The 25,783-nt window shown below is 36.0% G+C and overlaps 1 protein-coding gene across 3 annotated transcripts in view; it reads right to left on the bottom strand.

Annotated features, from left to right (window-relative positions):
- Nucleotides 1–25,783, bottom strand: part of TBC1D5 (TBC1 domain family, member 5) — a 500,189-nt gene that overhangs the window by 86,898 nt on the left and 387,508 nt on the right. For all 3 annotated transcript variants that reach the window (XM_011977919.1, XM_011977920.1, XM_011977921.1), the window contains 2 exons: nt 21,736–21,821; nt 1,318–1,580 (listed from right to left, as the gene is read on the bottom strand). In XM_011977919.1, the coding sequence (XP_011833309.1) occupies nt 1,318–1,580; nt 21,736–21,821 (349 nt within the window). The remainder of the gene's footprint in view (nt 1–1,317; nt 1,581–21,735; nt 21,822–25,783) is intronic.

Raw genomic sequence — 25,783 nt, 5'->3', positions numbered from 1 at the left:
AAATAAAAACTGAATAGAAGGATAACATAATGTAACCAATAGAGGAATACAGACATGCATGTGTGTGTGCATGAGTCTGCACACTCATTGAATAATACTCAACATTTATATCATTGGGGAAGAAAGTCCATTTAACGTAAGTTTACCAATTTAAATGGCATTATGTAAAATTAGAAACTAACTTTGAATGTAATCTCCTTAAACAGAGTATATGGAACATAGTTTTAAAATCTTACTGACAATATTACTCATGTAATTGTCAACACTAATTATTGAGCACTGATATAACAGAGGGATCCCTTTAAGACATGAATGATACTTGAGTCAGGATGTTTGCTCTGACACTAAGTGGCCCTAGACTGCTTGTGAGGTCTTAGGATTACTTTTTAAATATTTTTTGCCATCGAGTTACAACTTCTTGCTTCTAGAGTACAGTTAGCAGAATCCTACTACTAAGAATAAATGTAGCTGTTTCCAATTTCTTATGAAAAGGGGGACCTAATACGTTATGACTCTTCAAAAATAGGTGAAAAATAAGAGTGCAAAGGATCAGAGTAAGAACCTGAAGTGCTCTCTTATGAATACAAAACATGAGGGAGGTGAAGCTCCGGAAAGGCCCTGAAACAGAAATGAGCTTACCTGAGTCCCAGCAGAAAATGTGCTACCAACAGCAGCAGTGCCCTCGCTCATCCAGTGGGAGATAAGGATTGGATGATCTCCCAGGTTTCCTCTGCTCTAACGTTCTGTGGTTCTAACTTTTAGTTTATGGACTCATACACTTATTTTGGCTGCTTGAAGTTTTGTTTAGTTTCTCTCTCCCTACTGCTTAAGATTCCAGTTTGTATTCCTCAGAAGTGAAGCAGCTGGGTGAGAGACTACAAGCCTAGTGGCCCACTTCCTCAAAACAACTGCAACACACCAATGAATGCTGTAACTAGTGAAGCCCCATGGTACTGGAACTTCTCATTTTGGATTCTCTTCTAGTGAGAAGCATTACTATGCAAAGTTAGCAGAGAACACAGTCAACTGGTCTCAATTTCTGTGTTGTGTTAATTCATGCCATCATACTACATGGGCACCTACAGGACAAAGTTGCAAGTATACTAGGATATAAATGTTAAAAAAAAAAATTACCTCATAAAACATTCTTAAGACTAACTCTAACATTCCAACTTTAAAAGAATCAAATATAACATATTAAAAAAGTAAGTTTTGCATTAATTTCTATTCTAGGAGGTTTGTTCTTCACAGGCAGGTGAAGAAATCCCAGGCTACATAGTGAATGTTTTCTTTGGATTTACTAGTAATTTTTCCTACCTTTGTTCAATTGTACAGGCATGCTTTCTGATTTCATCAGCCTCTGCTGCTGCTGTTGCTGTTGCTGTTGCAAGTGATGCCTTGGGGCCTCTGCTGAGGTCCTGGTAGGAATCACAACGGAGGAGGAGCTACTGCTGTTGCCTCCAGGTACAGGGCCACCTGCACTGCCTGGAGCCATTGCTGGGGAAATCAACTTTCTTCCAAAATTAATCAGGCTATTAGACACCTTATTTATATTCAGGGGAGCACCTTTGGCATTGGTCCTGTTAAAAAAAGAAATGGAGAGGCATTATTTACACTTAGAGGATGATTCTATTTCACATAATTAATTGGTATAAAAGCACACCTTGTCTGCTTTGAAAAAGGTCATTTACTAGACCAGCTACATAAAGTGAGAAGTGAAAATTTAAAGTTACTACAGAATAATAAAACAATGAGATTCTTAAAAACACAGCTTATGGAAAACAGTCTTATTTACTTTTCATTCATTCATTCAACAAATAGAGCCAACACTGCTGGGTTATGAGAATATAATTGCCCAAAATAGACACTGTTCCCTTCCTGGAGCTTCTAGTCTAGTACAGAAGAATATATTAATCAAATAATCACATAAATAAATATATGCTTAAAACCTGTGATTGGACTATAAAGGAGAGGCTAGGCAAGTCCTGAGGTCCTCACAGAAGGGGGCATCTATGAAACGAAGCTAAGAGTAGGTTTCTCACCAGCCCTGGCACATGGGTACTAGGCCAAATTTAATATGATTTTGAAAATAAATGTGTCTGACAGTCATGAAGTAAATTCCTAAAAGTTATGTCAAGTGCCCAGTTCTCTGCAATTGCAATCTATCCTTATTCTCTGCCCCAGCGCTCCATATCCTCCTTCTCCACTTACCTGGTTTATTTTCCTCGATAGTAGTTTTCATTATCTGACATACTATATATTTCATGTATTTATTTGGTTATCATTTGTTCACCTCTTCCAATCCCCATTCAAATACAAGTTTCATGTGGGCAAGAATTTTGTCTCTTTTGTTAACTATTATATTGCCATTGTCTGGTACATCATAGGTACTTTATCAATAATATTTGTTAAATGGTAGCAGCATCTACCCATAGTCCATCTTTTCACCTGCCACAGTGGAAGATCAGACTCTCCATTTGTGCTTTGAATCCCATCTCCTCTGACCTTCAGAGAGTGTTACTCCTGCATCCTCCTCTCCTGCATCATCATTTTCTCCTTCTTTACTGTATCATTTCCATTAGCATACAACCGTGGTGAGTATATGTATACGTATGCTAAATTCTCTACTGAACCCTTGTTCCCTTCAAGTTACCACCTCATTTCTTTCTTTACTTATAACATATTTTTTCAAGGTATATTAAAGAAGCTTCTGCTTCCTCAGTCTTTGGTCCACTAAGCTCCAGCTGTGCCACTGCCCTAAAGCCATTCCTCAAGTCACCAATGACTTCACATCGCAGATCCAAAGGTCTATTCTTATTTGACTCTAGCTCTCAGCAGCTATCAACTCCCTTAACCACTGCTCTCTCTCTCAAATTTTGTCTCGTGGCCAGTACCTGTATTATAACTGTGCCTGGCAAATAGAGGGCACCAAGTTAACATTTGTTAGATGAACAATTCCCAAATGACTCAGAATCCTGCAGTATCTCAGGGCTATTATCTTGAAGACCAGTTATGATTATAGATGATTTTAGTTGTAAAGGGGAGTCCAGCTCCATGACAATATTGAAGTTTGTGTTTTTAATGTGCCCAAATCATTAATATAAATGAAATAGCTCACATTTTGCTTTTTTCATAAAAATGGAAAATTGAAAATCAACTTTAAGAGATCTACTTATTTGATTTTAATTAACTTAATTTTTATTATAATTTCTTTCTCCCAGATCTAGCTGTCAGCACTTACATGGCAATTCTACTTTTAATATGACAGCTATATCCTTGCACTACTAGATGTTGCTGTAAAACAGAACAGATCCATAGTTCTATAATAAAAAGGAAAGAACACTAGACTTCTTCCTTCCATAAAGTTTTCTCTAATGTTACTAGCTAATGTTATGGGCTAGGTATTAGAGACTTACATTGCTTTTGGAGGTAGGACAAATCAAATTTAAAATATGAAATTCAGCTTTATAAAAGAAAGATCTATTCATTATAACTCAATGAAGTGTGAAAAAAATTTCAAATGGTTCCTTTGGCATCAAGTTTCATCTTTAAGGAATTGAGCTATTTAAATGTCCTTCCAAAAATTATTTAAAATAATGTTTCCTAATGGAGATAAGGATATAAAGTGATTATGCATCACTTACTTTCATTTTTTAGATGCTTCCTACTGAAGTAGAGCATTCTTAATTTACATTTACTATAGGTTGGCAACAGAGAAGGCACTCAATGTATGTTTATTGAGAAAAAAGAATGAATGAAATGAAAAAAACTCATAAATTCTGGATTAACTAGGCATTCACCTCTGGCATTATATTCCACTCAGCAGCCTGCATACATTCCCATTTCCTGTGAGTGACAGTATAAAGAAAAGCTATCATGGTACTGAAGTTCTGCTGCATTTTAGTTTTGCTTGTTTGCAAGTCAGGATTCATAATTCCCAGATATGAAGAAGTTATAATGTTGTTACCCTTTTTTATACACAAAAATGTACTAGTCAGAATTCCCATATTGCCAGTTGTAAAATTTATATGTTGATAAAAGTACTAAGAAAGTGCTAGAGCATTATCAAGAGAATATGGTTAATGCATCTTCATTACTACTAATAACCATGAAAAACATATAGATCAAGTTTATGCAGAGCAATTTTTCATGTGAATAGCTCTTAAAAGGGGATGAGCACTGTTTTCTTTTTTTGAACATTTTGTTTTGTTTTGTTTTTAACCATGTTCTCCCTCATTCAGTACCCACAGCTTCTAGAAGAATGTTTTTTTTTTTTCAAAACAACAACTGAAGGTGATTATGTGTCTTCCGGATATAAGCAATTGTAAGTCATACAGAGAAAGCAATCTGTCCAGAGCTTGTCTGTTTTTCTAGGCATAACAGTTTTTATACCAAAGTTATCTAATTTAGAACTGAAATATGAGCAGCAGAATTCTTCATGTGAAATATTAAACAACTTCCAACAATTATTAATGGCTGTGATGTGTATGACCAAGTCATATGTGCTAAATTAATGAAAATTAATGTAGTTGTCAAAGATCTGATGGACAGTGGGGATTAGATTAGATTAAAGATGGAGTGCCATGTGTTAATAGTGTTGAATAATAAACAGCAAGAGGAATTTGGAGTTAACAAGACATTGAATATCAAATCTAATGAGTAACCAATTTTGTGTAATTGAAGTCTTTCATTACTATTGTCTATCTACTGTTATTAAAAATAGTACTGTTTAGGAGAGATTATTTTAAAATTCTGCCAGGAACTTACTTTTGGCACAATCTCATTTAACAAGTTCAGTCAGTACCAATAGGTGAACTTTCTGAAGATCCAAGAATCTCCTCGAAATACCTGTACCAGCACCCTATTCTGACCTGAATTCATTGTTGAGCTTATCTTCAGTTTTTAAACACTGGTTTCTCTTCTAGTGAGAAGCATTACTATACAAAGTTAGCAGAGAACACAGTCAACTGATCTCAATTTCTGTGTTGTGTTAATTCATGCCATCATACTGCATGAGCATCTATAGGACAAAGTTGCAAGTATACTAGGATATAAATGTTAAAAAAAACAAAACTACAAATTACCTCATAAAATGTTCTTAAGACCAACACAGTATCTGATATTTCAACTTTAAAATAATCAAATATAACATATTTAAAAAGTAAGTTTTGCATTAATTTCTATTTTTGGTTCCTCACAAGCAGGTGAAGAAATCCCAGGCTACACTGTGAATGAAAACAGGTGATTTTAGCTATCTCTTCCCAGATGTTTATTGCCTACTTGATGTCTTGCAGCCTGGCTTTCTGACCCGCACTCTACTGAAAGAGTTTCTAGGGCCTCCAATGCCTTCATAGTTGCTAGTCATGGCCTGTTTTTATTACATTTCTATAAACTTTCTGAAGCTTTTAAAAAACCATTATCACATTATCACCTCTATAAAAATTCTCCACAACCTTTTCCCTCCTGGATCTACGTATTTACAACATTCTAGTTTATCTCCTTTCTTCCTCTATATTTATTTTTTAGATTTGATAATATCTAATATTTGTTTATTTCACTTTTTCTGCAATAAAATCTTATTAGATGCTTAGCTATACTTTTGAAAAAGAATCACTTCAATTTATTTCAAATTATTTTTCTCTATATTCTAACTTATATACATTTTTGTTATTTCTTTTCCTTGTGTTTTCCAAGGTTGAATACTTCCGTTCATTCATTCAATTATTCATCCTTTATTCTCCCTGTCTTCCAATAAAAGCATTTAAAGCTACATATATGCTTGGTTTTAACAATAGCATGAAAGTTTTCTCTCATTTTCTAAATAGCCTTGTTGGCTCATTTGTTATTTAGGTACAATTAAAAATTTCAGATGGCTGAGTTTGTTTGCGTTTAAATATATTACTTATTTTGATTTATTGAATAAAACAGAAATATTGGAGGAATGGAAGTGGGAAAATGTTTTGATTTTTCAAAAGGACTATGGAAAGGACAAACTAGAAAATAAACTGATGTATATAAATAATTTTACTAATTACTTAGAAATGAATATCTTTTATTACAAGTAGACAGTATGGTTCACTAAAAAGTCATTCCAAGGCAACTTTACTTCTTCATCTGACAGTGTGAAAGGTCTGTTAGATTTTGTTAAGATATGTCAGTACCTGTGGAAATAATGGAGAATAATGCATGTTCAGATATAGTGGGACAATTGTACCCCAAGCATATTGTTCAATATTCTAGCACCCACCAAGTATTACTGGTGATTATATGTGTCTCAGTCTTGGTTCACAGACTTGCTACCAATCCATCTTTTAGGACAGTCATAATTTTCTGTTAATGAGTTGTGTAACCATGAGAGAGTTATTTTATCCCATCTGGACCCAAGTTTCCTCATCCTAAAATAAGGGAGCTGAATTTTATGATATTTTAGGTACTTTTTAGATTGAAAATTCTACAACTTTGTGAACAGAAGAATGAAAATATGTGCTTATGGAATTTCAGACCAAAGGCTAAAGAGACACCCAATATATCAAACAAAAGAATCAAATTTTTAAATGTTTTCAACATAAAGTAAATGATAAATGTTTGAGGTGACAGATATGCTAATTATTCTGATTTGATCATCACATATTGTATCCATGTATGATATAGCACACTCTACCTCCAAAATGTGTACAATTATTGTGTATAAATTAAAAACAGTAGTAAGAGCAAAAAGAAAAAAAGACTAAAAAATTTGCAATTTAAAATAATCTCAACAGGTTAGCATGAAAGATTAAACATAAAATTTAACAAAGATAAATAAAAGCTCACGCAACTATTTTAGAACTTTTTATAATTGCACATTACATACAGAACAAGAAGGCATGGATAACATGAGTTTAAATTTGTAAAAATTCAAAACTCCCAAACATTAATGTTTTGATTGGGTTTGGCTTGGCTGACAAGACTAATATGAGTTCACAGTGATGATACTGAAGAAAACTATGATCCTTGGACTGCATTAATACTAGATGAGTCGTCACACTGCAGAAGATACTGTATAACTTTGGCAATCAGCTTTGGTAATGAATTAATTTCTGAAAGAACTGAGTTGTGTTTATAAATGGAGTGGAACAGTAGAGAAGCTGAAAACTATGCTGAAAGAGGAATGACTGCAAAACCTGAGGAGTAAGTCTTACATACAATACAGTGAGGGATGCCATGAGGGAAAGCAGCCCATTTTTGGTGTGGCTTAGAAATGAGATGAGTTACAAAAGTTAAAAAAGTGAGTTACAAAAGCTATGACACAGGAACTCTTATCTAGTGATATAACGGGCTTCATTTACAAAAGTAAGGGCTCTAATCCTAGAACTGTAGAAGTAGAGATTGAAAAATAATTTTTTTTTTCTTTTTTTTTGGAGACAGTCTCGCTCTGTTGCCCAGGCTGGAGTGCAGTGGCGCCGTCTCGGCTCACCGCAAGTTCCGCCTCCTGGGTTCAGCCATTCTCCTGCCTCAGCCTCCCGAGTAGATGGAACTACAGGTGCCCGCCACCACGCCAGGCTAATTTTTTTGTATTTTTTTAGTAGAAACGGGGTTTCACCGTGTTAGCCAGGATGGTCCCGATCTCCTGATCTCATGATCTGCCCGCCTCGGCCTCCCAGAAAAATAATCTTTAGATACACAGCCCAGTCCTAGTCCTAGTCCTGGCATGCCTGAGAGACAGTATCAAAGGAAAGCCCCTTTCCAACTCTAAGAGTTTATGATCTGCAGTGCCAAATGGCATCTATTGTCACATTTATCACATCACTCAGATAAAAGGACCAAATAACAGGCTTGTATACTAGTATAGGACCTTGAGAAATGTCAGTCAAACCCCATCTCCAAATGAAAATGCCTATGTGCCCTGTGTCCTGAGATTGACCTTCAGTGTCCATTCCATTCCTTCTGCCCTTCTTTTCTCCTCTTTATCTTCCTTCCAAGAACTTTCTTTTCTATTCTCTTCCCTTCTTTCTTCCATAGTCTCATTTTCTTTCTATCATTTTTTCAAATTGTTCTACCTATACTTTTTTCTACCATAACAACATTTAATGTAGTGGGATACTTGGAAAAAGTAAGTTGATGCCACTAAACATATATCTATGTATCTCTGGTTTGGAGAAAGAAACAATATTCTCTTTGCACCCCTGTATACTCCTAACTCTGTCATTATTGATCTGCTGAGTGGATTGTGGTTTATATGTATTTATTCCATGCTTATAGATATCAATCTATTTGGAAACTTAAAACATGCATCAGAGTTGCAACATAATACTTTCAAGATGATTCTAACATCTAAGGTAATAATCAGGATATACTTCTCTTTAAAAATCCTGTAAGTTAGAGGCCAGGTGTGGTGGCTCACACCTGTAATCCTAGTACTTTGGAAGGCCAAGGAAGGATAACTGCTTAAGCCCAGAAGTTCAAGACCAGCCTGGGCGATATAGTGAGACTCTGTCTCTACGGGCGGGGGGTGGGGGGGAGGCGGAAAGCCAGCCATGGTGGTGTGCACCTGTAGTCCCAGCTACTTGAGGGGCTAAGGTGGGAGGACTGCTTAAGCCTGGGAGGTCGAGGCTGTAGTGAGCTGTGATCACACCAGTGCACTCCAGTCTGGGCAACAGAGCAAGACCTGGTCTCAAAAAATCTATAAGCTGAAGGTTTTGAATTCTGTAATAGGAATGTTTCTGAAGTTCTTAATTCTTTAACTTTAAAGTTGAATGTTTCAAATTTACTTCAATGAAAGACTTCTATATCTAATTTTAATTTGCTTGTCATACTGTAAGGTTTGTTATTTTGGAAAGTAAACTCACTCCTCATCTCAAGGAACTCTAGATTCTTAAAGATCTTTATTAAAACTAAATGATGAAGGTTAGCTTGTCAGTACTTACTCCTTAAGAGCTTAATCTGAAGGGAAACATGTTTCTTTCCATCATTTTTTCAAATTGTTCTACCTATACTTTTTTCTACCATAAAAACATTTAATGTAGTGGGAAGAGATTCTGCGATTTCTATTTTGAGAGTGGTAGTTTTGAACTAATTTATTTTCTTACCTGTACCTGAGGGATACGAAATCATTCCCATAAATAACCATGGTTCACACTAGCAGAATCTCTAGAGCATTAGGAATTTTCTGGCCTAGGCCAGAAATACATGAGAAGGGAAGAGAATATAATCCTGAAATGTTCACACGTTGGGAAGTTTTTGCCCTCTTCACCTCTTTTTTCCCACTTTGAGAATCACTATATGTCTTCATAATTTAAAAAAATGCAGCTGCAGTAAACATATACTAAGAATTAACTGTTATGGTTTGAAGGTAGGGGTACAGAAACCAATAAAATATAAAGAAACATTTGAGTCTGCAAAATGAAACAGTTACATTTTAAAATGCAGGCATAGAAAGGAACAGATTAGATGCAGAAAAACAGAGGAATACATTTTTTCTTAATTAAAAAAAACTATAAAACACTGCTGAGAAGTTAAAGACAACCTAACTAAAGGATGAGATGGCCCGTGTTCATGGATTAGATAATTCAATAATGTTTAAGTATCAGTTCTTTCTAAATTGTTATACATATTAAATGTAACTCCAATCAAAATCCCAACAATTTTTATAGAAATTGGAAAGTTGATTGTAAAATTTATATGAAAATGCAAAGGAACTAGGATAGCGAAAATAATAAAAAAGAACAAAGTTGGAGGACTCAGCCTACTTAAAATCAAGACTTGCTATAAAGTTATATAATTAAGCCAGTATGTTACTAGAGAAAAAACAGAGTGCAGAAATGGATCACACATATATGGCCAGTTGATTTTCAACCAAGGATCCTATTTAATTCAGTGGAGAAAGGAAAGACTTTTTAACAAATGATGCTAAACAGTTGGATATCTATCTTTAAAAAGATGAACCTCAACCTTTACCTCATTCTACACACAAAAATTAATTTGAGGTGGATCATAAATTTAAATTCAAATGGTAGAACCATACAACTTTTAGATGAAAACAAGAGAATATCTTTGACTGTACCGTGAAGGGTTAACTCAGCATACCTGTGCTACCCAAAGCCTGTAACTTTCAAAGGACTGGCCCTTGACTGATTCCTGGGAGATAACCTATAAGCCTTTGGAATATCCTGCCTGATAAGAGCGTCTTTGTATATCTGGGCCTTGGGTCACACCAAATGGTTTACCCTAACAGTGGAATTTATGGTAAACACCTGTTTTTGTTCATCTGGGTCCTGGGTCACACTGTATCAGTCTGACCTCTCCATGCCTACATGACTGACTCCCAATAAAAAATCCTGAGGGACTCCAAGGCTTAGGTGAGCAGCCCTACTTGGCAACACTTTGCATGTGTTTTCATACATCTTGCTGGGAGAATTAAGCACTCCACTGGCAGAGGACAACTGAAAGTTTGTACAGGCATATCTCAGTTATTATGAGTTCTGTTCTAGACCACTGTAATAAAGCAAATATCACAATAGTGAATTACACAAATTTTTTGGTTTCCCAGTAAATATAAAAGTGCTGTTTACATTATACAGCAGTCTATTCAGTGTGCAATAGCATTATATCTAAAAAAAAAAAAAAGTAAACATCCTAATTAAAAAATACTTTGTTGCCAAAAGATGCCAATGATCAGCTGAGCCTTTAGTGAGTCTTAAGCTTTTTGCTGGTGGAGGGTCTTGTCTCAATGTTGATGGCTTGTAAATAGTCAGGGTGATAGTTCTTGAATGCTGGGGTGGCTGTGGCAATTTCTTAAAATAAGACAGCAATGAAGTTGGCTACACTGATTGACTCTTCCTTTAAAGAAAGGTTTCTCAATAGCATGTGATGCTATTTGATAGCATTTTGCCCACAGTAGAACTTCTTTAAAATTGGAGTCAATCCTTTCAAACCCTACTGATGGTTTATCAACCAAGCTTATGTAATATTTTAAATGCTTTGCTGTCATTTCAACAATGTTCATAGCATATTTACCAGGAGTAGACTCCGTCTTAAGAAACCACTTTATTCATCTGTGAGAACTCTCCTCATCCATCACAGTTTTATCATGAGACTGCAGCAATTTGGCCACAACTTTACGCTCCACTTCTAATTCTAGTCCCTTTGCTATTTTCACCCTATGCTGTTACTTCCTCCACTGATGTCTTTTTTTTTCTTTTTTTTTTTGACAAAGTCTCACTCTGTCGCCCAGGCTGGAGTGTGGTGGTTCAATCTCTGCTCACTGCAACCTCCGCCTCCCGGGTTCAAGCGATTCTCCCGCCTCAGCCTTGCGAGCAGCTGGGACTACAGGCGCCCGCCACCACACCCACCTAATTTTTGTATTTTTGGTAGAGATGGGGTTTCACCCATCTCTACCACGCCCGTTGGCCACGCTGGTCTCGAACGCCTGACTTCAGGTGATCTGCTCGCCTCCGCCTCCCCAAGTGCTGGGATTACAGGCGTGAGCCACCACGCCCAGCCTGATGTCTTGAATCCCTCCAAGATGAGGGTTGAAATCAACTTCTTCTAAAATCAACTTCAAACTCTTGTTAATGTTGATATTTTGACATCCTCCCATGAATCATGAATGTTCTTAATGGCATCCAGAATGGTAAATCCTTTCCAGATGGTTTTCAATTTACTTTGCCCAGAACCATCAGAGGAATCACTATCTATGGCAGCTATAGCCTTATTAAATGTATTTCTTAAATAATAAGGCTTGTGAGTCAAAATTACTCCTTGATCTGTGAGCTGCAGAACAGATACTGTATCAGCAGGCATGAAAATAACATTAATCTCCTTGATTAATGCTTGGGTGCAAGCTCTTGGGTGACCAGGTGCACTGTGAGTGAGAAGTAGTACTTTGAAAGGAATATTTTTTTCTGAACGGTAGGTCTCAACAGTGACATAGAGAGACAGCTTGCCCTTTGAAATTTTGAAGCCAGGCACTGATCCTCCTCTCTGGCTATGGAAGTCCTTTGTAGCATCTTCCAGCAGAAGGCTGTTTCATCTACACTGAAAATCTGGTGTTCAGTGTAGCCAGCCCCCTTTATCAATTATCATAGCTACATCTTCTGGATTACCTGCTGCAGTTCCTGTATCAGTACTTGCTGCTTCACCTTGCACTTTAATGTTATGGAGACAACTTCTTTCCTTAAATCTTCTTAATCAATCTCTGCTAGCTTCCAACTTTTCTTCTGCAGCTTCCTCACCCCTCTCTGCCTTTACAGAATTGAAGAGTTAGGGCCTTGCTCTAGATTAGGCTTTGGCATAACGGAATGTTGTGACTCGTCTGATTGTCTATCCAGACGACTCAAACTTCCTTCATATCAGCAATAAGGCTGTTTATTTTCTTATCATTCATGTGTCCACTGGAGTAGCACTTTTAATTTCCTTCAAAAACTTTTCCTTTGCTTTCATGATTTGGTTGTTTGGTACAAGAGACCTAGTTTTTGACCCATTTCAGCTTCTGACATGCCTTCCTAACTAAGCTTCAACATTTCCAATTTTTGATATAAAGTGAGAGATGTGTAACTCTTCCTTTCACTTGAACACTTAGAAGCTATTATAGGGTTATTAAGTGGTTTGAATGTGTTTTCCCTCCAAATCTCATGTTGAAATGTGGCCTCCAGTGTTGACGGTGGGGCCTAGTGAGAGGTATCTGGATCATGGGGGTGTATCCCTTATGAATGGCTTGGTGCCATCCCCTTGGTGATAAGTGAGCTCTTGTTCTGAGTTCACACGAGATCTGGTTGTTCAAAAATGTGTAGGACCTGCCCCTTCTTCTCTTGCTGGACATGCCTGCCTGCTCCCCCTTCGATCAAGAGTAAAACTCCCTGAGTCCTCCCTAGAAGCCCAGCAGATGCTGGCACCAGGCTTGTACAGCCTGAAGAACTGTGAGCCAATTAAATATCTTTTCTTAATAAATTACCCAGCCTCAGGTATTTATAGCAACACAAAAATGGCCTAATACAGCCTAATTTCAATATTACCAAGTCTGAAGGAATAGGGAGGCCCAAGGAAAGGGAGAAAGATGAGGAAAGAGCCAGTTGGTGGAGCAGTCAGAACACACACATATTTGTTGATTAAATTTGCTGTCTTATATGAGTACAGTTCACGGTGCCCCAAAACGATGACAAGATTAACATCAAAGGTCACTAATTACAGATCATCATAACAGGTATAATAGTGAACATGTATGAAATAGTGCTCGAATTACCAAAATATGACAAAGTGAGCACATGCTATTGAAAAAACAGTGCTGATGGACTTGCTCAGTGCAGGGTTGGTACAAACCTTCAATATGTAAAAAATGCAATAAAATGAAGTGTGCTTGTAATAATACCCAGTTACCCAGTTACCCAGTGCAATTCAGTTAGAATTGCCCTTGACTCCTGTTTTTCTCTTACATTACATATCGAGTCCATCAGCAAATGCTAGTCAAAATATATGCTGAAACAAATCACTTTTCTCTCTCTGCGCTGCCAATACCATGTTACCTTATCATTGCTAATCTTGCTGCTCACCTCCTAACTAGTCTCTGTTTCCTCTCCTCCTTATAGACTATTTTCCACACAGCAGTCAGATTAATTTAAGTCAGATTATATCATTCCACCATTCAGCCCTTCGGTGAATTCCCAAAAATCTTAGGATAAAACCATAAGCCTTTTCAATGGCCTGTAAGGCAAGCCCTACATGATCTAGCCTCCTACTATCTCTCCAACCTCATTTACTACCAATGTGATTTGCTACCACCCTCGCCTGTTGTTCACTGGGCTCTAGCCATACCGGCCTGCTGACTATTCCTCAAGCACAGAATCATTTTTCCACTTCAGAAGCTTTGTACTTGCATTTCCCTATAACGGGAAATGTTCTTCCCCAAGAATCCATGTGGCACATTCACTATTCAGTCTCTGTTCAAACAGTATCTTTTCAGAGACACTCACTTTGACTACTTTATTTAAAACAATGAACTCCTTTACTCTGTCTCCTTGCTTTGTTATTGGTTTTGTGTTTTTTATAGAAATTCTCACTTCCTGATGTTATTTTTAGCTTTAAAAATTATTGTGGTATATTTTGATTGTTTCTTGCATTAAAATATAAACCCAATGTTTGTCTTGTTGGCACTAAATCCAAGAATTGCAAACAGCACAAATAAACATTTACAAGGCAGTTCAAATACATGAAAATTGAAGCAACAAAAAGTCTCACCTTTCTTATTAGCACCTTTCCTATTAGCAAGTTAATAATTAATAAGCAAGCACTGGTAAAAATTCCTGGATTTCCTTAGTTACCAGTGAGGGAGTATGAATGGAAATAAGCTTGATAATCTTACCAAAGAGTTCTTCCATTTCTATATGCAACCCTTATAACCCATATTATTCCCTGGTGATTTGTTCATCATGGTCCACTCTTTTATCTGTGGTAAAAGAAACCACTGTAGCTGTGGAACCATTGATCAAGTTCCTGTTTAGCTATTTAAGGCCTACGATGCTTTCACCAGGCTTGGCTCTTTAGCCATAATTGGCCCTGCTACTATTTTCTTTGCTGTTTGGAGGCTATTAAAAAGTTGGTGCATTGGGGCTGTCATGCAAGAGGAGAAGTAATGATGATCTAGAGGGAATATATATACTCATGGGAAACCCGGCCCCCAACCAGAAGCGCTTAGGAAGTAGAGGTTAGACAAGGGATAGGCACACACATGGAAAGCAGGGGGCTAATACCTGCTACATCTATGGCAATGGGATTTTATTTGTGTTGCGTATCCAAATAAGGAAAGAGGATGCAAAGATGACATGTGATTTCATGGATAAGAATATCTCTAAAAATCAAGAAGCCTGATTTCTCTTCTCTGCTTCACCATGGATTGCTATAATTAAGTCTTTAAAAGCAACTGCCTAGGTATTTTAGTGATAGATTTTCCATTACGTGTACGGATAATATTCACTGTGCTCAGATTTAACTTACTTGCACATTTCTTTTTAAAAATGGGAATTGACATTTTCCTATTCATTCAAAAAGCTTGGAATGACAGTTTAACACTAAGATCTCATTCTAATTTTGTCCTTAAACAACCAGAAATTGCTGCTATTAAAAAAGTACATTTAAATTGTGACCAGTCTTCAGAAAGATCTATCTAACTTATTTAAGAATCTGTGACTACTGAAATGTTCAATTGAATAGTCACAGAACAGAACTTCATATTTTTTAAAGTCTGCAATCTCCTATGCTAAGAGTAGAATCTCATATTTTCTTTATTCCAGAACATTCATGGATTTTCTGTTTTGAAAATGACACAACACAATTTTTCAAAATGTGTAATTCTTTCTCCTATGAAGAGGTGATGAAATAAATGGTAGCTGAGCTGTCAGTACTGCCTCAAGAGTATGTCACTTTATCTAATGATGGCTTTTTACAGACTCCACAGCTATAGGTCTTTCAACTTGCTTAAGCAATTTTATACAACCAAAATCAGGTATTTCATCTGATTATATTAGGCCTTAACAGAGATGGAAGAAACCAAGATTAGTTCTTTGATCTCTCACTCCAGCAGATCAAAATAACATTCTCTGTGCTAACTCTCCCAGTTTTCCTCTGCCCTCTGACAGAGCCTAATAACTTCATTGATACTGATGATGAAAGATTCCAGAATTTTAATTCTGGCATGTAGGTCCTCTGTAGAAGGCTGCTAGTCAGGACCCCTGCCTGACATATAAGAGGAAGCCAGGATCTAGGGAAAGAAGATTCTTATTAGGAGGGTTTCCTGGGCATTTAAGATGTATCCACATTCCTCAGTAGGATTCCATGCATCTATGGAGTAATGGTAACTATTTTACCGCAAGAAAGCCTAGCAGCCAACAATTCCCCATCTCTACCAGGGATCAGGATGTGCCTCAGCTTAGGAGTGCTCCTCTCAGGGGCTGGCCTAAGCAGAATGTCCTGGAAAAGTGCAGTTTCCCAGGGTGCACAAAGATTCTTCCAATGACTATAATCTTATACTAGAATCTGAGCTCTGTGAGAACAGGCACCACATCTATCTTTTTCACTGATGTTCTCTCAATATCTGGCACAGAGAAGAAATTAAAGTATTTGTGAAATGAATGAATACTTGTTAGCTTCAATTGTGGAGTAACCCATATGCCTAAGAGTGGTATCTTACATAAGTCTAAACATCCTTGATGTCAGGGTGTGGGTCTTAGAATCATCATATTCCCAGGGCCTAGCACAGTGTCTGGCACTGTGTATAGTATTCAATAAATATTTAGTTTAATGATTGAATAAATACATACTGTTTTGAAACCTAAAAAGCATCATAAGATTCTCCTGAATAACTTCCATTTTATATGGTCAGCAAGATTTTTTAAAGGTTTAGTTCTATTTACTTACAAAATGACAGTATTTTTTCCAGATGTTTTATTGCTAAATTACAGTAAAGAAATAATATGCTAATAATGTTCTCCAAGCCATGAAGCCAAGGAGTCCATGGCTATCAATATTAGTAATGCGTTTATCAGAATTTGAAAGGACACTGACGGCTATATAAATGCAACTTTATGCTTCTTTGTATTCAAATAACTAAGCGTTTGTGGTGTAAAATCATCTATATCTAAAGTACTCTTTCTGAAGAGAGTTGTTAATTCTTAACCAATTTAGGTAAAATAGTAACACTGTCTCCTATCTAGTCCAGAGCAAATACATCTTTTTCTTTTAATAAAACAAAACTTAGGTATAATTTATATATAATATACAGATCTTAAATGTTCAGTCTGATGAGTTTTGACACTTGTGTATACCTGTATAACCACCATCCCAAATAATACACCTAGAAAGAACATTTCTATTACTCACAAATTCCTTCGTATCCCTTTAGAGTCAATTCCAAACCCTCATCCTGAGGTAGCTACTTTCTGATTTCTAACACCACATGCTAGTTGCCCATTCTTGAGTTTCATATATATGGAACAATACAATATTCACTCTTCTCTGACTAGTGTTTTTTGTTCAGCATAATGTTTATGAGATGCATGTATGTTATTGCATATAGCAGTATACTTAACCCTTGAACAACACAGGTTTGAATTGCGCGGGAACACTTACATGCAGATATTTTTCAACCAAATGCAGAGACAGGGATGTGAAATTCATGTATATAGAAGGCTGACTTTTCATATATGCAGGTTTCTATATGAGAGAGCCGACTATGAGACTTGAGTATGCATGGATTTGGGTATATGCAGGTGGTCCTGGAACCAATTCCCCCAGGGACAACTCTAGTTCATTCCTTTATAGCTGAGTAGTATTCCATTATTTGAGTGTACCACAAATTGTTTATCTGGTCTCTTGTTGACGGAGACTGGGTTATTTCCAGCTTTGGGGTATTATGAATAAGGCTGCTGTGAACATTCTGTTTTGATGTTGTTTGTTGTGGCTTTTGGATATGTGTTTTTATTTCCCTCGGATAAACCCTTAGAAATTAAACTGCTATATTATAGGATATATGTTTAACTTCATAAGATATTACCAAACTATTTTACAAAGTAGTTATACCTTTTCTACTCACATCAGGAATATACAAGGGTTCTAATTGCTCCACATCCTTGCCAACATTTGCTACTGTCAATTTTTTATTTTATTTTATCCATTATAGTTGGTTTGAAATTGTTCCACATCCTTGCCAACATTTGCTACTATTTTTTATTTTATTTTATCCATTATAGTTGGTGTGAAATGTTATCTCATTGTGGTTTAATTTGCATTTTCCTGATGACTAATGTTGAACATCTTTTCATAGCATATTGATCATTTTTATATCTTCTTTTGTGAAGAGCTGTTCAAGTATTTTGCCCAAGTCATATTTTTCCTGACATACAAAAATTCTTTATATATTTGGGATATATGTATTAAAAATATTATCCCCAAGTATGTGACTTGCCTGTTCTTTTTCTTAATGGCATATTTTCATGAACAAATAACCTTAATTTTAAGTTCATTTTATCTATCTTTTCTAGTGCTTTTTGTTTCATGTATAAGAAATCTTGCCTACCCTTTGTCTTTACCGTGGGGGGGGGGGGTTCCCAAGACTACCAATTAGGTTTGATGATTTACTAGAAGAAAAAGCTGTTACATTCATTCCAGATTAAGGCCAAGAAAGGAAAAAGGTTGGAGTCAAAGAGAAACAAGTTTGGTATTTATTTGTGAGAAACACTGTGGGCATAACAGACATGTGAGTGTGGGAGTAGAATCAACAGTTCTGTTTGAAAAATACTAAATTTAAGCTGCATATGGGACATCCAAGAGAAAATATTTATTAAGTAGCAAGGGATGGGTAAAACCGAAGACATAAATTAAGGACCCGTCAGCCACAGATGATGGTCTGTAAGGCCATGAACTGAGTTGAAATCCTCAAAGGAATGAGTATAGAGAAGAAAAGTAGTGTGGGGTTGGGGCTGTTTTAATATCTGGAGGAAGAAGAGGATTCAGCAGACCATGGCAAGAAATGGAATGGCCACTGAGATAGGATCTTGTGTTACTTTTTTGGAGATGAAGTCTCCCTTTGTCACGCAGGTTGGAGTGCAGTGGCGCCATCTCCGCTCACTGCAAGCTCCGCCTCCTGGATTGAAGCCTTTCTCCTGCCTCAGCCTTCGGAGTAGCTGGGACTACAGGCACGTGCCACCACTCCTGGCTAATTTTTTGTATTTTTAGTAGAGACGGGGTTTCACCATGTTGGCCAGAACGGTCTCGATCTCCTGACTTTGTGATCTGCCCGCCTCGGCTTCCCAAGGTGCTGGGATTACAGGCGTGAGCCTCTGCACCCGGCCAGATCTTGTGTTTCTTATTGAACTGCCTAAATTCTTCATACATTAATGATATTATATTTTGTCAGTTACATCCACCACAAATATTTTCCTAATTTTTGATTTGTCTTTTGATTCACTTTATTTTTGACCTATCTACTTTAAAATATGTGTTGTATAGTAAAATCCATTAGTTGTTCCTTTGTGTTTTTCTCCATTACTTTTAAGGTTAAAAAGTCTTCACACTATTATTTGTCAATTAAAAATTTAAAAGTAAGATTTCGGGCGCGGTGGCTCACACCTACAATCCCAGCACTTTGGGAGGCCGAGGCAGGCAGATCATGAGGTCAGGAGATGGGGACCATCCTGGCTAACACGGTGAAACCCCATCTCTACTAAAAAAATACAAAAAATTAGCTGGGCGTGGTGGCGGGCGCCTGTAGTCCCAGCTACTCGGGAGGCTGAGGCAGGAGAATGGCAGGAACCCAGAAGGTGGAGCTTATGGTGAGCTGAGATTGCCCCACTGCACTCCAGCCTGGGCGACAGAATAAGACTCCATCTCCAAAAAAAAAAAAAAAAAAAAAAAAAAAAATTTAAAAATAAGATTTAAAAGTCTTCAAGCAACTATTGGTCAGATAGGCACTTGCATTTTTATTTTTTGTTTGCTTGTTTCAGTGCACTTTGGAATTTATTTTTGTGTGTGGCTGATACTTTTTCAAAGATTTGCCAATTTTCCTAGCACCGTCTATTAACTATTTCCTTACTTACTGAGCTGTGACGTCTGCTTCAATTACTACATTTTATTTAGTTCAATTTCAATGTTAAGCTTTGCAATTGCAAAAGGATGACAAAAAGTCTTCCTTCTAATCTTCAAGAGATACTTTGCACAAGAATCTTAATGTGTTTACAAGGAAATATATAAAACAAAACCAACATTTTGTGCAAGAAAAATGTGGGTAGAGAAGGCTAAAGAGAAGAAAATCAAGAAGGGGAGAAAAGAATGGGTACAATACATTTCCGGTGGTGGAGAAAAAGGTGTTGGAAATATTTCAAAAAATTCATATAACAAATATGTGTTGAGTGCCTTCCCTATACCAGTCATCATTGTCCTAGGTGCCATGAAGTGGTGAGTAAGACAAAATACCTGCCCTCAGGGGCTTAGATTTTAGTGGAGAAGTTGGGGAGACAGATTATAAATACACAAATGAATTATATAACTTCAGTTCATGATGATGGGATAGAGTGAATAGGGGAGGTGAAGACAGGCAAGGAGGTTAAGAGTGGCCTCTCTGAGATGACATTTAGGCTGAGCTTTAAATCATGAAGAGGCATGGGAAGATGCGGGTGGCAGAAGAGCTCTAGCAGGAGGGAAGAGTTAGGTGCAAAGGTCCTAAGCAAGGGCAAGAAACAGAGAAGGCTGATGTGGCTGTAGCATGAGAGTGAAGAGGAGAGAGTGGAAGGAGATAAGGTCAAAGAGATAGGAAAGGGCTTCAGGAAGAAGACTAGATTGCCAGGGGCAATAGGAAGTCTTTGGAGATGTTTATGTAGAGGTATGATATAACCTGTTATAAATTGACATTTACTTGGCTGTTGTGTAAAAAATAATCTTGTGGGGGTTGGGAGGGAGAGGAAGACAAAGGATTCCAGCTAAAAAGGTCTTGTATAAAGAAAAAGACTAACATACTTTGTTCTTTTAAACATAACAAAACTAAATATTTGACATAATGGGAAGAGATATAATTGACTAGGGTGTAAGATTACTGAAGGCAGGGATTTTGGTCTGGGTTTTTACTGGGCATTTCGTGTGTTTAAAATAACCAATCTGGCAGTTGTGTTGAATGATCAACTGACTATAGCGAATAAATTTTTATTTGTGTAACAAGATTCAGATGAAATGAACAAACAGAAAAGAGCTTCAGACAAGTCTCATGGGCTACAGAACTGGTCTCATAATTGCACAGTACATCAATATATGGGGCAAACAGATTTCAATCAGAGATGGCTAATTTTATAACAACATTACACTAAGACAAGGTTCAAATTTCAAGTTTAAATTTAGCCATTTTGTTGTAAACTTCTTCTTATCCCTTAGAATATGAGTTCCTATGCAGCAGGAATTATAACTTATTTTTAACTCTCCAGTAACAGCAGAACACATTGTGTATATGTATTCCATAAATGTATATTTAGGCTGTTGGAATTCTACTGAAGAAAAGCTAACACATAGGCAAAATGCTTGAGGAAGAAAATTCGGACAACTTGGCAGCATTTATCATTACTAACATTTTAGTCTTCCAGAGTAAACTTTGAAATTACATTCTAATTTGAAATGGTTCTGGTTTGACAAGTTAACTCTTGAGACATCTCAATGTAGTATTATGAAAGAACAAAACCGTTCATCAACCCTTTCTGCCATGTTAATTTCTTTGAAAAGTAGGATTTTAATGTTTTTTATTCCTACAGTGACCCTTAAAATTTCTATGTATGCAATCACAAACGTACACACAAGATGCATTTATAAGCTTATTGTGTAGTTCTAAAGACAGTTGGGAAACACATTTTTAATTTTGTTACTGAAATAATTTAAAAATATATTATAAAGCTGCCTCTTTTCAATCAACAGCAAAAATCTAGAAAGAGATTATACAAGTAGGCACAATTTATGCAAGTTTATTCATGTTAGAAAAATGAAGTTGCCTAACTTCAAATTGTAACAAGTACTCTTATATTTATTTTTCATCTTACCATTGATGTCAATATATAGCATTTTCTTATGCCTTTAAAATAACTTGGGTAATTTATTTAACAAAGATTCCTTATGTACATTAGCCATTGATACGCTAAAATCTGGAAAATTGTTTTCAGCAATGTGGAAAAGTTCCTGATGATCTCTGAGACTACCCTTGTGATTTATAACTATCACCAGAAAAAGGGGACTTACCGGCTTTTATTCATGAGGTCGGCTCCTCGTGCTTTGTAGTAATCTAAATTTGGATGGAATTGATAAGTCACTGGTCTTGGATTTCTCTAAAACAAAAAAATACATTTTTAAAAAGCTAGTTAAATGATTTAATCCATTAACATATAAGAGAACAGCAATGATTATTTTAATATTCCTTCAGAAAAGAATACATATAATATAAAGTTTAATAATTTAGTGTGATTGGGTTTTGCTTTCATTAAATTATGCCTTAGCTTTGATTAAACATAAAAATTATTTTTTCCTCTCTCATAGTTAACATAGATTTATTCATCATTGGATTTCTGATGACTTCAAAATAAAACTTTCAAATGTAACTTTCCTAAAAATATGATGAATAAAATTAGAATAAAATCTAAAAACTATATGAGATGTAACACAACCACAAACTATGCCAAGGGACCGAAAGACACAAGGTGTCAAGGTAACTGCATTTCCGGGGAAGAGAAAATCATTAGTTTTTTATGACTAGAATGCTAAATGTGTCCACTAGATGGCACACTGAGACTTTCTTGTTCCAAAATGAGTTATTTCAGAACTCAGCAATTCTTTTAAAGTTAGCAATTTCTATGTCATCTATCCTTATTTATGAGTTTAATAAATGCCAATATGCCAGATAGTACAAATATTACCAGGATAACCATTACAATACAAAAGCAAATTGACCGATGTACATTTTCATAAAAGCAGCAAACACACTGCCCTTTCTAGAATGCAGCATTATTTATAAACATTGCAGAAATGTCGTTGAATCATTAGGTCCACTGTGTCTGTTTAAATGTGTTGCTATTACTTAAACGTATCTATTATTTAAATGTATCAAGTCCCTCACAGGCAAGTGAAAATTAAACAAATATACTTCTGTTTTACAAAAACTAATCATGTTTACAGCATAATTTAAATGAATACTATAATCTCTAAAATGTTAAATTACATATATTTACCATAAAAAGTTTTTAAAACCTTATAAATAAATGTGTTCTCATGTTTACCTGGGAATATAATTCAAGTTAATAATTGGGTTTTTGAACAAAAGCAGGCACTTCCTTTGAGATACGTATGTGGACATGGAAAAGCTGCATATTATCTCAATAGAAAATTACCAATATGCTTAGATATCAATCCTTGGAGACATAATTCCAAGACACTGATACACTTGCATGCAGGCACGGGGGAGTTGCAGGGGGATATAATTGCTAAGGTTAAATAGTTTGAAATTCATCAAGCTAACAAGCCGCATTTAATGGCCATGATGGACCTTTTCTTTTTCTGCTGAAAAGAGAATATTTACACAGCTCAACCCTTTCATATCTCTTCCAAGCCAGCCCTAATCATCTGACAAAAATGACAATCCCTTGATTTAGCTCCAGCTACTACTCCACTGGTTTGGTATTCAACACAGTTCTACAATAATCAAATCTGAATTGCCTTGATGAAGATAACTGATGCTTCCATGACTACCATACTATTAAGTCTAACAGTGCAACTTTTTCTCTCTCTAGGAATTACATAGGTTTTCTCATGGTAGCTGATGACAACCTGGACCCAAGTATAATGGGAAAATAAAATAGAGGTTAAGGCTACTGGCAGACTGACAGTACATTCATGATGTATTTTAAAAATTAACTTTCGCAGGACTATCCCTCATGACTAATTTTGTTCTTTATTCTTAGTACCTGGAAATACATTTTGTTTTTGCTAATAAAAAAAGAACCTTTTTTTCTGACTTCCAACAAACTAATAAAGGATTATGTTACTTTTTGCCATAAAATAATGAAAGAAGGGATCACATGGAGCAATTACTTGAAACATCTTTATGAAGAAATGACAAGCAATTCAAGACACAGAGTGCTGATCTATCTAAGCACTTAAAGCCATTATTAGGAATAATGATCTAACTTGAACATATAAATGAGGCTCAAGTATTGCTTTCACTGAGGCATATTTAAATTCCTAGGAGACTTACTGCTATCAAAGGGAGAGGTAGTTTAAAGTACCACTGTACTGGAAACAAAAAAAAGAATCAAAAGATGATGTTGAAAAACAGCATTTGAAATGTTAAGAAAATAAAATCAGAGGTTATGGCTGAAAGTTATTCTTTTCTGTTGGGAAGACAGTGATGTTTCTAAAACATAAGTATACAGACATATAGATGGATCTAGACAAACACCGTCCAACAGTGGGTCACAAATATAAATTTCATCTATAATTTAAAATGTTCTAGTAGCCACATTTCAAACAGAAAATAAAAAGGAAACAAGTGAAACTAAATGTGATATTTTATTTAATTCAGTCTATCTAAAATATTATGATTTTAACATGTAATCAACATATAGAGTTATTAATGAGATACTTCACATTGTTTCTTTTGTATAAAGTCTTTGAAATCCAGTGTGTATTTTATACTTACAGCACATCTCAATTTGGACTAGTCACACTTCAAGTGCTAAACAGCCACATGTGGCAAGTGGCTACTGTACTGGACAGCATAAAATGAAACATCTGAAACACCTGTACACCACTGCATGGCTATAAAAATCAACATCTAGACATGAACAATAAAAAGGATACCAATACTTTTATACGTTAAGATTCAGTAAGTATAGTTCTTCAATTTACCTATAATTCTTCTCTTTCAATTAAGTTAATTTTATCTCTATTAAATAAGGTTTTAAAAAGTTAAGGAATTTTGGAATACCATCTCAACAAATAACAACCAAAACAAAACCAAATTAAAACTAGGTAACATGTTCAAATCATTGTTAAAAATATATATATAAATGTACATATGAAGATAAATGGATAGATAACTGCGACGTACCAAAATGTTATCAATGGTTTCCTTAGGGGGACAAGATTAAATGAGCGGAATTCTCACTTTATGCAACGGAAATATTTTAAAAGAGATACTTGCTCCTCTTTTTTTTGTCGGGGGGAGGTAGGGGGGAGACAGCGTTTCATTCTGTTGCCCAGGCTGGAGTGTGGTAGTGCTATGTTGGCTCACTGAAGCCTTGACATCCTAGGCTCAAGTGATCCTCCCACCTCAGCCTCCTGGTAGTTGGGACTACACGCATGCACCAACATGCCCAGCTAATTTTTATATTGTTTTGTAGAGATGGGGTTTTGCCATGTTGCCCAGGCTAGTCTTGAACTCCTGGGCTCAGACGATCCACCCACCTCAGCCTTCCAAAGTGCTGGTATTACAGGTGTGAGATACCACGCTTGGCTAATACTTGCTCTTCTTAAAGGAGTTTTTTTTTTTCTTTTTTCAAATACAACTTTATAAAAATATGATGATTTCTAATCTTTAAAGTTCTGGAATCTTCTCTAAAATATAAGAGCTACTAGAACTATACATGTAAAACTCTATATGTAAGAAAGACCAGACCCCATGAAAACTGTGATTTCTCATTGTGTAGAACATGTTATGTCAACACTTTAACATTATGTCTTCATTTGTATTAGAACAATTGGCAATTACAGTCATGTGTTGCTTAATGATGGGGATACGTTCTGAGAAATGTGTCATTAGGTGATTTCATCATTGTGTGAGCATCATAGAATATATTTTACAAAAACCTAGATGGTATAGCTTATTACACACCTAGGTTATATGATATAGCTCATTTACCCCAGGCTACAAACCTGTGTAGCATGTTACTGTACTGAATACAGTAGACAGGTACAACACAATGGTATCTGTGTACTTAAACATATTTAAAAAGAAAAGGTACAGTAAAAACATGGTATTATAATCTTATGGGAGCACTATCATATGTGTGGTCTGCTGTTGACCCAAACGTCATTATGCAGTGCATGATTGTGTTTTAAACTCATTTTCACACAGTCAGGACTTCAACTATCATGAGCATTCCCTAAACAATGGATATTTTTAAATGCGTTTGTTTTGGGGAATTTTCCTTTGGAAGATAGCAAAATGGTAATCATATCTTAACTCACATTAGTCTGTGTACAGAGGAATACCAATTATGTTCCATGTTCTGGGAAG

This window comes from Mandrillus leucophaeus, unplaced genomic scaffold, assembly GCF_000951045.1.
Source record: "Mandrillus leucophaeus isolate KB7577 unplaced genomic scaffold, Mleu.le_1.0 Scaffold186, whole genome shotgun sequence".
Taxonomy (NCBI): domain Eukaryota; kingdom Metazoa; phylum Chordata; class Mammalia; order Primates; family Cercopithecidae; genus Mandrillus; species Mandrillus leucophaeus.
This window is presented reverse-complemented; position numbering and strand designations above follow the sequence as displayed.